Below are 16,732 nucleotides of genomic sequence, written 5' to 3'. Positions count from 1 at the left end.
ATTAACTTATCTTAAGTTCTATTAGCACTCTTTATATGTATATATATAAATATATGTCCTGTATATTATTAACAGCATTTATTACAATGCAATCCAAACCTCAGTTTTTTTCAAACGTGTATAAACTACATAAAACCATACTAGGCCTACATTTCAGAATTTTACACAAGTTGCTTGTTTACACTGGTGTGAACAAATATTATACCTCATTATAAAAAGAAAGCCTTATATATACCGGTTTAAAATAATCACACTCTGCTACAATGTAAAAAGACATCCACAGAGTTACTGACGTACTGACAAAACATTTTCATTATTCAAAATTGTTTGTTTAGCTGACAAGGAGGGAGGTCCTACCTGAATAAAAAATACACCTTAACGTCAGCTTCTGCTATTAGAACTGTCAATTTTAGCCCAGCTAGCTCACAAGTGTGAGCATGAACATGGTTTCAAACGTAGTGCTCCCAAATCCCTAGGAGAACCAGATATACAAAATTCTATTTCAAATTTCAGCGACCATGAAAACTTGCTTCTAGACACCCCTTATCCGAGTGACTTTCCAAGATCCTTTTGTTACTTTCTCGATAGGAGGAGCTATCTGGTAAAGATAATGACATCTCTAGGCTGCACCAAGATTATTGATGGAGAGAAATTGGTGGAACAGTGGTAATTTTACGGAGATGAAACTCTGAAATCCAGGGATATATTCCCCGCGTTGAAAGAAACATAGATTGCCTGGCGTTATTATAGCTTTATTCTAAAATATTTGTGAAAATCCATAGGTTGCTGCCATCTTTGGATATCTAACGAAAGCACAAATAAGGTGAGAAGCGATTTGAAAAGTACAGAAGTTGAGATTTGATTGGATTGTTTTGAATTATACGTAAAGCTACACGGGAACTATCTGCGCTAGCTGTCCCTAATTTAGCAGTGTAAGACTAGAGGGAAGGCAGCTAGTCATCACTACCCACCTCTAACTCTTGGGCTACTCTTTTACCAACAAATAGTGGGATTGACCATCGCTTTATAACGTTCCCACGGCTGAAAGAGCGAGCATGTTTGGTGCGACAGGGGAAGCTCAGATTGTCAAACAAATTTGGGTTTAGGCAGATAAAAAAAATTAAACAAAAATTGTTTAACGCTCACCTCCTGTTACTGTGCCCTTTTGAATTTTACAGAATTTGCCAAACTGAAATAAAGTAGTAAGATATTTTTCTTTCTTTCACATACACATTCACACCCATCCATATACACGTGTATATATATACTCTAAGAACGTATGCGAGAAACCAAGCATAACATGTTAGTCACATTACTATATCCAGCACCAAAATAAGATGCTATATATAATAAAGGATCTTCCTTAATACTGATGTTTAAATGTTGAATAAAATTTGTTCTATATATGTTGACATTTTTGACAAACGAGGTTGTTTAGTTTAGTTTTATTGTTTTTGTTGGTTTTATTTTTTTTTTGGGGGGGGGTGTATGGAATTAGAAATCCATAGTCATAATTTAATAATTTGAAATGGGAAACAGTTAGAAAGAAGTTATTTTATGTGTTTGATATACAAGTGATTTTTGTGTGCGTGCTGCGGGTGAGCAAGGTTCAAAACTGAAACAAGAAGAATAATAAGACAATATCTGAAGTAAATTCAGACCAAATTTTACATAGTTAAACAATAATCTTCCAGCTATCATGAGTACATTGGGACAATGATTACAACAAGACTGTTTTCTCCAATTGAATCACAACAAATCAGTAAAATAGGTATCGATAATTCATTATTAAAAAGTACGGATAGAAACTTCCATGAGATGATTTGATTTGTTTTGAATTCGAGTAAAGCTACACGAGGGCGATGTGCGCTAGCCGTCCCTAATTTAGCAGTGTAAGACTAGAGGAAAGGCAGCTAGTCATCACCACCCACCACCAACTCTTGGGCTACTCTTTTACCAACAAGTAGTGGAATTGATCGTAACTTTATAACGCCCCCCATGGCTGAAAGGGCGAGTATGTTTGGTGTGACGGGGATTCGAACCCGCGATTATGACTCCTTACATATTGAAGTAGAAAAGGATGCTTCAGTTAACCTTAGCGTAAGTAGATGAAAACTGAAATTTAAGTTAACATAACAATAATTTGAGACAATTTTTTTTTATTTTTGGTTAGATATTTAGAACAGGAAGTTTAGTTTTCAGATGTTTCGTATAGTTCCTAAAATAAACAAACTTTGATTATTTACCACTTTTGTTTCATGTATAGTAATCCACTTAAACAATTGCATAACAGGTGTTATTACATTAAGATGTACATCAGTATTTTATAAACTACGAAGTTTTCTTAAATAGCGTGTTACTATATCTTAATGTTTTGTTTACAAACATTCAGTATGTTTGTTAGATACGAGATTTTTACATACATATTATATATGCTGTATAATTTAGCTATAAAAAACTAAGCTTGACATTTATTTATAAACTAAGAACTTTTCGTAACTGGAATTCTAGTGTATTTTGAAGTTTTGTTATATTTAATTCCCAGCTTTTAGTTACATGAACGTGTGTATTTTCTTGTAGCAAAGTCACATCAGGATTTCTGCTGAGTCCACCGAAGGGAATCGAAGCGCTAATTTTAGCGTTATAAATCCGTAGACTTACCGCTATACCAGTGGGGGAGGGATTTCCACTCATCAAGAAAAAATAAATTACGAGAAAAATGGCATAAAGGTAAAATAATATTTTTTGTATAATTAACATGATGACTGGTGTTCCCTGAGATATTTTAGACAATTAATACGTTTTGTGTGCAATTATAGTAAATCCTGATGAAAATGTTTATGCAAACAAAGCCTCTGTTCTATCTTTAATTTAAAAAGTGTCGTAAAATAAATTTATCACGTATATCATGAGTCGATTTTAATTTAACTTGCACAATTCTTATTGATTTTTGAGAATGTACTTAGAAATGTTTTTAAATCCTCGATGTGTGATTATTTTCCTTTTATCATAAAGAGGCAATTTGGAGTTAATAGCTCGCTAAAAGAGGAGGGAAGCGTTTTTTTAATTTTTTACATGGGTTGGGCAAAACGACTTTAATAACAGTTAAAATTTTGGAAATGCTTATAAATTTACAATTAACTTACAGAAATACTAATTCTTACTGTATCACTTTACTAGATCAATCTACTCTTGACCACTCTTTCACTAAACACCTCACTCATTTCTCTGTCAGCTATCTGCTTTAATGTCTAGATTAGTTTAAGTTTCTAAGGCCCGGCATGGCCAGGTGGGTTAAGGCGTTGGATTCATAATCTGATGGTCGCGGGTTCGAATCCCAGTCGCACCAAACATGCTCGCTCTTTCAGCCGTGGGGGCGTTATAATGTGACGGTCAATCCCACTATTCGTTGGTAAAAGAGTAGCTCATGAGTTCGCGGTGGGTGGTGATAACTATCTACCTTCCCTCTAGTCTTACACTGTTAAATTAGGGACGGCTCGCGCGGATAGCTCTTGTGTAGCATTGAGCGAAATTTAAAACAAACGAATTAATTAAGTTTCTAGTGTTTTGACATCATTATGAACTTTTCGCGTATTCTAAGACTACTTGATCACGACGTCTTTCGCCCCCTAACATACATTTAAATTATAACAACGAATATATAGTTTATGACAGCGTTTCCCCAATTTTTGTCACTCACGTCCTCCTTTAATAAATGTATTTTTACGCGCCTCTATATTTATAAATTAATGAAAAACAATTAAATGACGACATGTAATATACGGAGATTCGGTGAAAAATACTAAGTGCTGCAGTAATTAATTATTATTTTCAATTATAAAAAAAATCATTAAAATGCTTAATTTGCATTGTTGTACGACTGCTCTACCCTAATTGCTTGCCCCTCCAAAAATAATCATTTGCGCCCCACACTTTGGGAAACGCTCATTTAAAACTAAATATGAGTTACCTTATTTCTGTGCTGTCTTTAAATGTATACATATATTTTCCTCTTGAATTATCTTATGCAGGAAAATATATACTTGAGAAATCTTAGGGAGACAAATTTGACAAATAGAAATATTTCTCGCCAATGAACGTACAAAACATTTTAACTGACTTAAAAGTAACCATAGTTACAACAGTAAACTAAACTTTCGATACCATACGTATGTGTCATGGTTACTGGTATTATAGTTGTTAACGGTGCCCTTATCCAAGTTGTTGTAGTTATTTTGTATTATCCTCAAATAAACATGTCTAACCAAAGTCTACAACATGAAATAAAATCACAATATTCGAAAATTGAAAATAACGGGCATTGACACTAACATCGGCAGACAAGGTGTGGGTAAGTTTATTATTACCAATATTGTTTTTTATTTTTTGTTGTTAACTTTTACTTGTCTTAAAGAAACAATAGAAGTAGAGATCGTAGCTAATCATGTAACAAATTATATAATTTAATTTCAGGTTAATATCTGGTTAGTTATGGTATTCACTGAATAATGCAAAAAATCGCACTTATTGTTCAAGCCATGTTTTGATTAAAGTTTAGTTTAGTAGTTGTTAAAGCTAGATGTAACAGTAAGTCCCATGTCTCTAGCTTAGTAACAGTTTTATATTATATTAAATATTGTAAAACTTAGACCTAAACATATGTACCCTATGTTCATAAATATTTTAAACTATGAATTATTTTTAAATTTTTGATAATAGAAATTACTTTTCTATCACAGTTTTGTTAAAATGGTTTATCACAGTATAAGATAAATGCAAACTTGAGCAGTAATAGTTTGTGTTTCGTTTAATTCTAGATAACTGTGCTTACTATTCAGTTGCCATGAATTTACTTAACAAAGCTTCTGAATTTTAAAATAGCTAATTACATTCTAAAGTTATTTGTAAAAATGTTTTTTTTATTCAGTACTTTACAAAAAAAAGTATATTAACATATTTTTAAACAGCTTTCTATCATGGAGAGCCAAAAAATCAATGAATCAGAAGAACCAGAATCTAGTGATGATCAGTTGCCTGCAGTTGATACCAAAGATAAAAAGGAACAAAACAGCAATAGTTCATCAGTTATTTTGTACAACTCTTCTACAGAAGAGGAAATGGGAACTCAAGATATAGATTTACAAAACTTCTCTATAAATGATGATATGAGAGAGCAAATAAACTCGTTTCCCAGACCTGATGGCAACAACTATATTACACAGGAAAAGTCAGAGATTACTGTTGACCATAACACCCCATCAGAATCAGGTACTTATATAGTACTTCCAGAGCCTAATGATAGCTGTCAGTTTACACCTGAAGAATCAGGTACTTCTTATATAGAAGTTCCAGAGCCTAATGATAGTGGTCAGGTTACACCTGAAGAATCAGGTACTTATATAGATGTTCCAGAGCCAAATGATAGTGGTCAGGTTACACCTGAAGAATCAGGTACTTATATAGAAGTTCCAGAGCTTAATGATAGTGGTCAGGTTACACCTGAAGAATCAGGTACTTATATAGAAGTTCCAGAGCCTAATCAGGTTTTACAAGAAGACATTGGTAAGCATCTAGACTTTTGTGAATTGGACGATAAGAAACAATTACCATTTGATAATTCAGATAATCAGACAGATGTTTACAATGATGAGAGAGAGATTTCGGTTAGTGAGTCAGATGGTCAAATTCAAGACGAACCTGACCAGTTAGAAGTTACTGACTATGAAAATGATGGCCACATACAAACTGATGAAGAACCAACTCCAGTGTATACAAAAGTAGAATCAAAAGTGATTAACAATCTTCAAACTGAAACAACTCAAGGATTGAGTGATGGTAAGTTAGAGAAGTTTGGGGTCTTATTTTTGTTGTAGTAAATTTTTATTCAGAAATAGCACAAATTAAAATGAATAGATATTTAAAATAGGCTTTGTGTTTTAATCTCGGTGATGGCATGATGAACTAAGTGCATTTCTTATAGGAGTACTTAAGTTATTTTTAAGTGGTACTCAAAGATTCAGACTTCAGTGGTGAACAGTCATGTCAAGCATAAAAAGTGTGAAGGAAGCTGTTAGCTTACTGAATGTTTACATATTATACACACACATATGTATATTGTATTAGAAATAAGAATATAAATATATTTCAATGCTGATTACAAGATAATCTGCATATTCATACACATATTTGTATATGTATGATGAAGTAGTAATATATGCTTTATGTTAATGTTTTTATGTATATGTATCACTTGTCGATTCATAGGTTTGTTGGTGAATGATTTGAGCAGTAATTATTTATTTTATATCTTTATCAGGTTTTTAAGAAAGAAAAATTAATAGGACTTTAGAATGTAATGTGAAAATTGTAACGGTATAACTTGCCAAGAATTATTTATTCGTTTACGTCATTTTTATTTTTTATAACAAATCAATCAGGACTTGTGCTCTTATACCAATCTATTTAACCTAAAAATATGTTTAAGTATTATGCCACAGGTGGCATTATTAATGTAATTAATTTTCTTAGCAACATACCAACATCAAGGTACAACGACAGAGATTATCCAGGCTTGCAAAACCGAACCTTTCTTAGGAGGCTATCGACACAAACTAACTGGAGTAGTGTACCAACACTTGTCAACTCAAACAGTTTCGAAATCCAAACCTGATAAAAAAATAGAAACATTCTCTCGGTGAGTTCCAATGTAAACAGTTTTCAACATTTCTCTGTTATTCAGAATCTCCCTTAACTTTAATCATGTACCCTACAACTTTGTCAAAATCGTTTTTGTTGCAATAAGCTGATATATTTATTAAATTAAATACTTTATTATTTTATGCCTTGCTTTCACTTGTAGAAAGGAAACTGTAATAAGTATTGAGAAAACTAACATCAAAAACTATTTAAATCCCAAATGTAAAATAAATGCCTGCAGATTCTTTATAAAATATTGTTAACTTAATTATGCCTTCCCTTTGTATGAGGCCCAGCATGTCCAGGTAGGTGAAGGCGTTAGACTTGTAATCTGAGGGCCTCGAGTTTGAATCCCTATTGCACCAAACACGTTCACCATTTCAGCCATGGGGGCATTATAATGTGACGGTCAAACCCACTATTTGTTGGTAAATGAGTAGCCTAAGAGTTGGAAGTGGGTGGTGATGATTAGCTGCCTTCCCTCTAGTTTTACACTACTAAATTAGGGACGGCTAGTGAAATAGCCCTTGTGTAGTTGTGGGTGAAATCCAAAAAAAGAAAATAAAATCGTTTGTATGAATGTAATATTCAGTGTAAGAGATTTGTCTATTGTATACCACAGAGAAAAAAAACGAATAGGTTATTTGTACTGTTCAATAAAATGTTATTTCTTAATATGCTTACATTATCATAACCAATATCATGATATTCAGAAAGACTCTATCAGTCTTTATAGTACTAATACTCAAAAAAATAATCTTATTTGCACCCCACACTTTTTGAAAAGTTATTTAAAACTAAATATGAGTTACATTATTTCTGTGCTGTCTTTAAATGTATACGTATATTTTCCTCTTCTATTATCTTGTGCAAAAAAATATATAATTGAGAAATCTTAGCGATACAAATTTGAAAAGTAGAAATATTTCTCGCCAGTGAACGTAAAAAGCATTTTCAACTGACTTAAAAGTAACCATAGTTACAACAGTCAACTTTCGATACCATATGCCTGCATCATGGCTACTGGTATTATAATTGTTGGCATTAGCTTTATCCAAGCTATTGTAGTTATTGTGTATTTTCCTCGAATAAACTAGTATAGCCAATTTATAGTTTTTTGGTAAATAATAGTATTTTATTGTTGCTGACTTATAAAAAAAACAACAACAGAAAATTCCAGAACATATATGTGCTGATTATCACTTGCTTCACATATATAGATATAAACTTGTATCAGTTTTACTTTAATAAAAGTCTACTTGACAACAACTGAATATTAAATCACGAATATTTTTCATTCTAATACAGTCGTGACTTCCATTATAACTGGTAGAAAGGTTTACTTAGATGCTTTGGTAACTCTAAGAATGGGCATTGAGACTATATTGATAAATGATGTACATAAAAATATATCTAATTAAGAACAATATTTTTTGTCCTATTCGTTTAGTACTCTCTTGTTATAGTGCTCAAAAAATAACTTTATGAAATGATTGTAAAGTTTTCTTTGAATATAAGTGTGAATATATAAAACAGTAGTAGTTTGAAACAGTTGTTTTATGTCTGGAAGTACAGGAAATATTTAAAACAACTATAGGAGAGCAGAAAATGTCGACACTATTTGAATCTGATAATGGTCAACCCTAGTGAAGATATTAGCTCTATTGCTTCTTTCTCTCTCTATTTCAACCATTTTTGTTCTATGTTCAAACAAAGGTTTCAAAATACTAAGTTTCATAATTTATATTGAATGAATTATACTGAAGTATACATTTTAGTGATCAGTTGTCTCAACATAAAAAACATATAATTTTAAGTCTCTCACTGTAAACTGTTTCTTTGATAAAAGTTAAAACATGCAAAGCATGTTAATGTTATGGGGGTCAGGAGGTGTGTGACTGTTTCAAATAATAAATGCTAATTCTTCATCAAAAGAATGTAAACCATCTTGGAAACATTAAGTACCATGTGTAGCCATGCTATAATTATATAAGCATAATTTTTACATCACAAAAATATAAGGTTTGGCCAACCCTCCCTGCATACATGTGTGTGTGTGTATGTATCATGCATAGTACAAATAGCATGAATTTAATAGATTTATAATTTCAAAAATACTGCCTCTATATTACAACTGAACCTTTGGGCTATGTTCTTAAAATAGAAAATATTGTACTGCAGATATAAATATTGGTGTTATTATGCTGGTTTGATCTCATATATTATTATTATTGTTAACACTTCAGAGATACTCAGACCACAAAATGGAGCCATAAACAACAGCAAACAGTCAAAAGTGCTCACACGCATGTAGAGATATCTGACGTTTACTTACCTTCACAGAATGACAAAATTCTGGTACCTCGTAAACCGTATATCACCATAGATGAGATTCAACAAAAGTTAACAGCCAAAGTAAGATTTCTTTTTATCCACAATAAGAGATTCATTTTATCCAAATGTTCTAAAAAACTATCTTAGTTGGTACTCTGAGATTGATACACTTGGTATAGTTGGTATTATGTAGTTCATGCTATAAATAATGTTACAAAGATGAGTAAAACTATGTTAATTTTTGTTTATTTCAGAGCAATAACTGAAAATCCATTTATATTATAAATAAAACAACTGGTTTGTCATTTTTTCCCAACCAGTACATGTATATTTTTCTAGGATATTTTCTCACTGTACATGATTATTCAAATGTGTATTTTACGTAAATACAGTATGGCCTGAGTTATTGCCCTAGCCCCAGTACATACTGTTGTTAGTCTGAGAGATAATTGATGTTCAGTAATCTTACATTCTGTCCACCTCAGTGACACTCTAGCACCATTCATTAGGTTCTGTTAACAATATCTTTTGAACTATGATTTTTACTGAGCAAAAAGTATTTTGTGCATGAGAAGGGTGCAATCTGCCCTTGAGGGATATCCCATTAAGTTACTCAATCTCAAAGTGAGTGATACCTCATTAGGGTCTCCAATCTCCCATTAGGTTACCACATCTCCTATGTTACCCTCTCAATGTAATTTCTTTCTCTACACTGGCCCTTCAACTTTCTTAACAGTGTTGGGTTCTAGCTCATTGTTTTGAAGAGAGATGAGTACATGTATCTGAAGTTAACATTTTCTCACCTGAAAATGTATTTCAGATAGGTATTCACCTCTCTGCATAATCTTTCACCTTTCACCCCTTTCAGTGTTTTTCTTTTGCCTTTTCAAGAATGATCCATTCTTTCAATGGTGGTGAAGTGCTATATTCTAATGATGATTATATCATAGGCTGATGTAGGACACACTAATATCTGTAAGGGTGGGAACTCTGTTCACAGTTTGTGATGTGCACAGAAACCTTCAGACAGTGTAGGAAGTAAATAGCTGTGTTGTGCAGAGAAGTGAGTACTTATATGAAAAACATTTCAAGTATAAAAAAATGTCAACATTGGGAATATTAATTTAAGTGTAAAATATAGCATGCCTGTGATAATATAGTTTGTTTGTTTTTTACTTACATAATCGTCTTAAACAATTCTGCTTTTGTGAAGGAAAGGCGCATTTTTGTGAAGGAAAGGCACATTTTTCTGTTGTGGAAAGACTTTTTAAACAATTGGATCTTTAATTTCACTCTTTAATAGTATTTAATAATATGAGTAAAATATTTGATTGAATAATACAAAGGAAAAAAGACTAACAGCTCCTTGTGTTGTGAAATGTATAGTACTGCTAGGTATTAGTGAAGTATTGTAGAAAGTAGTTCTGTATAATAAAAGTTATTTTAAATCATACTGCTAGGTATTAGTGAAGTATTGTACTTAATTTACATGGTTAACATTCTTATTACTGAAGTTTGTTAAAATTATTACAACACGATCTTAAACTAAACTATTAGTGTCACATGTGCAAAATTATTACCAAAAATAGATTAACCATTGTTTTAATGGAATATAATTAAAATTTATATAAGGTATTGGAGAAATAACCTGAAAATTCTATAATGAGCATCAGTATTTTTGGGAAATTAAAGAAATGGGTAAAAAAAATACACACACAACAGAATACACAGGCCAGGCTTTCTTAATTGTCTAATTTGATGTCACCAGGGACAAATGTCTCTGAGTTCATATGTTACACAATGCTTTTTCTGCCATATTTAGTTTATATCATTAGAGTAGAGTGGTCTTGAAATGTATTAGTCACAAATCAATTAATTTTCCTAAAAAAAAGTACTTGACAGTGGGTTTATATAACAGATAGATATCTCTTTAATTGTACAACTAACATTTGCATGGTGTGAGTGATGGTAGTTTTAGGTTTATATGGCTTATAAATCTATGAGTGGTAACTAGGGATCTGTTTATAAAAAGAGATAACAGAATGTTAGAGGTTTAGCAAAGATTTTCCTTAGTTATATTTTCAAGAACTGTATAATTCATATTTATGGGAAAGTATACTGTTGTTTTACATTTTTCATTTATAAAATGGACACTTAAGAAACCCCTACCCATAATCGTATTTATTAGCTCTTAAAGCATATTTATAATATTTTTCATTTTTCTTATTGTTCAATTTAAAGGTTGTGGTGATTCAAAAATACTGGCGTCGATGGATAGCAAGAAGTTTTGTGAGACGGTTGAGAGAAGCTCTACATAAAAAGAAACAGTGGGAAGAAGACCAGAAGTTGATGCATCAGAAGATGTTAGATCAGGCTTTGGAGGATGAGTATCGTCGAAAGCTCAATCCTCGCAGGAAGACAGACTTTGAACTTCTCTTCTCTGCACTAAATCGTAATAATATCATCAGATTGTAAAATGATGATTCATTGGTTCCTTTGTGATTTCAAACAAATTATAAGATACACGTCACAAAGACCAGTTAGAAAATTATTTTATCAATGTATTTTACTCTCGTTTTTCACCTTAAACTTTCATAACCACTTTCACCTGTAACAGTATTTACTAAAATTAAAAACTCTATATAAGAGTTTGTTTGTTTTAAATTTCACGTAAAGCTACTCGAGGGCTATCTGCACTAGCTGTCCCTAATTTAGCAGTGTAAGACTAGAGTTAAAGCAGCTAATCATCCTCACCCACCGCCAACTCTTGGGCTACTCTTTTACCAAGGAATAGTTGGATTGACCATACACATTATGCTCGCCCCCACGACTGAAAGGGCGAGCATGTTTGGTAAGACCGGGATTCGAATCTGCGACTCTTGAATTACGAGTCAAACACCTTAACACGTTTGGCCATGCCAGGCCTATAAGAGTTTCCAATACTACAAAAAATAAATTGGTATGTAGGCTAGCAGTAAGACTTCTGTGTAATTTAGATAATTTGTTATAATTTGGATACTTGATATCTCGCAGTAAGATTCAGAATGTACCAAGTGAAGTATGCATTTAAAGTTAATTAATATATATATAGCAAGTTTTCCTCAGTAACTGTTGTATGAAAAAAATTAAAAATCAACTTGGCATTTTTTGCATATATGTATATGATTTTATATATGTATGCATATATATATATATATACACATATATGTATATGATTTTATATATGTATGCATATATATATATATATACACACACATATATGTATATATATATGCATATATATATATATACACACACATATATATATGTATATATATTTTATATATGTATGCATATATATATATATACACACATATATGTGTATATGATTTTATATATGTATGCATATATATATATATATACACACATATATGTATGTGATTTTATATATGTATGCATATATATATATATATATACACACATATATGTATATGATTTTATATATGTATGCATATATATATATATATACACACATATATGTATATGATTTTATAGAGAGTCACATGACAACTTTTATGCAAGCAACTAATATCACAATTTTTCCATTTTAAGATTTAACTTTTAACATTTTAAGATTTTACTACTCTTAATATATTTTTATGTTTTTGTCATTGACTCAAGTTACAAAGTATTGTGGCAATAACGTCCAGATTGGTCGATCATTCTAAATTTTTAAACAGTTTGGTATTTGTCAAGAAATAAGTACTGCTGTCAATTTATAATAAAAATGTAATAATCTGATGTTATTGTTTTAGAAGAGGTTTTCCATTCACTGGGATTGACTGGATTTGTGAAACTTTGTAATTGTTGTTTAAATTCACCAAACTAGCTAGCTTTTCCAATTTTCAGTCCAAAACTTTTGTTTTTCATAAATTTGTTTTATCATATTATTGAAAGTAAGAATTTAAAACAAAATTATATTTTCTCCTGATAATACTTATTTGATTCAAAAATAAATACACCTTGTTCTTTACATTTGACAGAATGGCGTAATGAACAAGTGGAAACCATAGAAAGAACCAAGTCTGGAGCTGAGAGAAAAGCAGCTCTTTGTGGTATAACAGACATGGAAATGGACTACATTGCTATGATTAACCGTCAACGTCAGGCTGCTAACACCATCAACCGACAACTTAATAATCAAAGATTTCTTGAGAAAGTAATGACACTTTACAAGACTGTGACTGTAAAACTTGATGCATTTAAAATTAAAATACTTGTTACCAAGAAACATAGTTGTGGTTTAAATGCTAACTAAAATAATAGATTATTTTCAGTTGTCACCAACAAAATAAACAATAAGTTGTGTATGTAAGATTTTCACACAGTCACTTTAAAACCAATATAAAATATGTAACGCTCCAAAATAATGGCATGTCATAATGTAATATTTCTTTTTTATTGAATATACTAATTGTTTATTATAATAAAATGTGTACATACTAGTTTAACTAATAAACTTTTTTTTATGTTCATTGTCACATGTTCACAGTTTTTGTTTTCTTGCTCTGCCATATAATAGTCACTAACCTCTTATCAAAGAAAACTACCTACAAAAAGCAGTAATAAATATAGCTAACTTAATATAGTATTTTTATTTATATTGATTGGAATGTATTATTTTACAAATTAAACTTAAACTTGATATCTGACATTTGGTTATTTATTTGTAATAAACACAAACTTAATACCAACTTTGATGATCTTTTTATCAAAGATCTGATTTATCCACATTTAAAAAAAAATGCCCCCTGAGTGGCACAGCAGTATGTCTGCAGACTCACACCACTAGAAACTGGGTTTTGGTACCCATGGTGGGCAAAGCACAGATAGCCCATTGTGTAGCTTTGTGCTTCATTCAAAACAAACTAAACTACACTTTAAAAATAGTTAAATTATACAACAAAACTTGAACCATAACCATCAGGACAGGAGTTGTTTGTTTTTTTTTAGTCTGATGTAAGCTATTGTGAAACATACCCATTAAGAAATCTTAAAATTGGAAAATGAGAGATCTTGCTGTAAAGCCTGAAGCCTCAAATTCATTTCAACAATTAAAATTTATAAAAATAGTTCCACATAAACAGAAGTTATACAGTATATACTAATTGTAAAAACATAATATTTCTATAGGTAGCAGCCCCAAAGTGCTGGATTGGAAAGAGAGGTGTGGTTGAAGTAGACACAGTAGAAACTGTACGAGCAGGAGAACTGCGTGATCTGAACCACAACCTCAGCTTGCACCACCTAACTCAGGATGAACGGATGGCTGTTCTTTTATCTCTGAAACACACCGTTAAAGTCAGTGCACTATTATTTTCTTTGCTTATTTTGATTTAATACAATTACGAAAATTTACTTCCTCTTCGTTAATACATTTTAAAGTTATATTTGTTCATGTTTTCTTTTTATAAATTCTGGGAAACAAGTAAGAAAACATTCTTTAACACTTTTTTATACAGGAACGTTATAAAATCTTCAAATGAGCCGTGTTTCAGGTTTTCAGTTGTGAGGGCTTGAAAGAAGAACAATGATGGATTTCATGTCCTAAAATTTTGATTTGTAGGCAAACAAGCAAACTCGCATTTGTGCAGTAATGTTTTTAATGCACTATCGACTCTTCCTTGTATTTACTCTGACGCTTAAATGTGACTGATTAGTGGGAGAATACAGATCTCTAAAATATATATTTTTAACATAACGTTAAATAACAAAAAGCCATCCTTTCCACTAATAACCTAAACATTTTTCAAAGTTTCTTTTACATTAACTGGATCCACCATATCTGGAGGTAACCCAAACCAAATACCAGCCATCTTGTTAGGAAAATAAAGCTGTTTTAACAGAATATGGCTCCTTCCCTGCCAAAATTTATGTTAGTGTCTCCTGGTCCTACTTTTGATATGTAAAAACATGAGGCATCATCACTACCAGTTTCAATACCAATCTTAAACATTTTGATACATTTCTTTCTAACTCTTCTCCTTCAAAAGAAAACAGATTCAGAAATCTTAAATTACCTCATATGACAACCTTTTCATCCTATATTTCATCCATATAGCCCTTCTCTGAATCCTTTTGAATAATTCAATGTCCTTCCTGAAGTAAGGACCTTACTAAGTATGTGACCTAACCAATGACTTACACAATGAAATTATAACCTCTTTAGACTTGTACTCAGTATTTATGTTAATACAACATGAAATCCTATTTGCTCTTTCAGTAGCAACAGTGCATTTTTTGGTAGTCTAAGAAACTCATGAACCAGAACACCCAAATCTTTTTCCTGCATAACACAGTTAAGATTATTCCCATCAAAATTATACTTATAATTCATATTATGATATCCCACCTACATTATCTTGCAATTATCATAATTAAAAGTAATCTGACATTTATTTGCCAAACTCACCAAATAACTCAAATTCTTTTGTAAAACAGTAGCATCCATCTCTCAGCCAACAACACCCAGAACTCTAATGTCATTAGAAAATCGAAATAATGTATTGGCAATTCCCTCATCTACGTCATTGATGCAAATCAAAAAGAGTAAATGTCCTAAGACTGAATCCTGAGGTACCTCACCCATAACATTAATCCAACTTGGCAAAACTCCATTTATAATCTTGTATTTCCCTCCATCTATTCAGCTTTTTATCCAATAGTGCAAACCTATCCCCAACACCCACAGAAATACACTTTTAGCAAGTCTCTTATGTGGCACCTTATTAATTAAATGCTTTCTGAAAATCCAGATACATTAAATCCACACCCATGTCTGCCTCCACATAAACAGTAACCTCTTCAAAGATTTGTTTGTTTGCTTTTTGGATTTCACTCAAGCTACACGAGGACTATCTGCACTAGCTGTCCCTAATTTATCAGTGTAAGACAAGGAAGGCAACTAATCATCACCATCCACCACCAACTCTTGGGCCTCTCTTTTACCAACAAAAAGTTGGATTGACTGTCACATTATAATGCTCCCATGGTTGAAAGGGCAAGCATGTTTGGTATGATGGGGATTCGAACCTGCAACCCTCAAATTATGAGTCAAGCGCCTTAAACACTCAGCCATGCCGGGTTGTTCTTCAAAGAATGTCAAAAGTTTAGTAAGACACAATTTTCCTCTAATGAAACCATGTTGATTATTTAAGAAGCTTCAAAACTTTGTTATGTGACCTTGTAGGTCATTTTCCATCAAACTTCCAACATGTTTTCTCATCATTGATGTAAAACTAATAGACTTACAGTTACTGAGACAATTGTTATTACTTGAAAAGAGAGTAACGTAACCAACTTCCAACAACCATCTATTGAAGTGTTTCACATATCCAGTCCTTAAATTCTTTCAAAACCCAGGTGAACATTATATATCTCAGGAACTTTATCATTTTTAAACTTCCCAATATTACATTAAAAATTTCTTAATTAATGTGATCATCTTGCTCAATTAGGTAGCAAGTTGTTAAAAGAAAACTTGGCAAATTAAATGCATTTTCTTTGGTGTTCTTATACATATCCAACTTGTGTTGTTTAAAATGTAATTGATATCTTTACTATCTTAAATCACTCAGTTTGCTAGTTTAAATATTGTGGTAATTTGATTTGTTAGAAGGTGCTCTGTTAGCAACACCTACTGGTCCAACCTTTATTTAAGTTA

General features: G+C 31.7%; 1 protein-coding gene across 5 annotated transcripts in view; it reads left to right on the top strand.

Annotated features, from left to right (window-relative positions):
- The first annotated feature begins 3,919 nt into the window (after nucleotides 1-3,919).
- LOC143251126 (IQ motif and ubiquitin-like domain-containing protein) overlaps nucleotides 3,920-16,732 on the top strand; it is a 40,315-nt gene continuing 27,502 nt past the window's right edge. For 3 of the 5 annotated variants that reach the window (XM_076502504.1, XM_076502503.1, XM_076502501.1), the window contains exons 1-7: nucleotides 3,920-4,351; nucleotides 4,968-5,835; nucleotides 6,529-6,694; nucleotides 8,943-9,111; nucleotides 11,272-11,482; nucleotides 13,053-13,228; nucleotides 14,203-14,370. In XM_076502504.1, coding sequence (XP_076358619.1) covers nucleotides 4,977-5,835; nucleotides 6,529-6,694; nucleotides 8,943-9,111; nucleotides 11,272-11,482; nucleotides 13,053-13,228; nucleotides 14,203-14,370 — 1,749 coding nt within the window. In that variant the 5' untranslated portion in view covers nucleotides 3,920-4,351; nucleotides 4,968-4,976. The remainder of the gene's footprint in view (nucleotides 4,352-4,967; nucleotides 5,836-6,528; nucleotides 6,695-8,942; nucleotides 9,112-11,271; nucleotides 11,483-13,052; nucleotides 13,229-14,202; nucleotides 14,371-16,732) is intronic. The other 2 variants (XM_076502505.1, XM_076502502.1) reach the window with 2 other exon arrangements.

This window comes from Tachypleus tridentatus, chromosome 5, assembly GCF_004210375.1.
Source record: "Tachypleus tridentatus isolate NWPU-2018 chromosome 5, ASM421037v1, whole genome shotgun sequence".
NCBI lineage: Eukaryota > Metazoa > Arthropoda > Merostomata > Xiphosura > Limulidae > Tachypleus > Tachypleus tridentatus.
The sequence above is the reverse complement of the archived record's forward strand: the minus strand, read 5'-3'. Positions and strand labels throughout refer to the sequence as shown.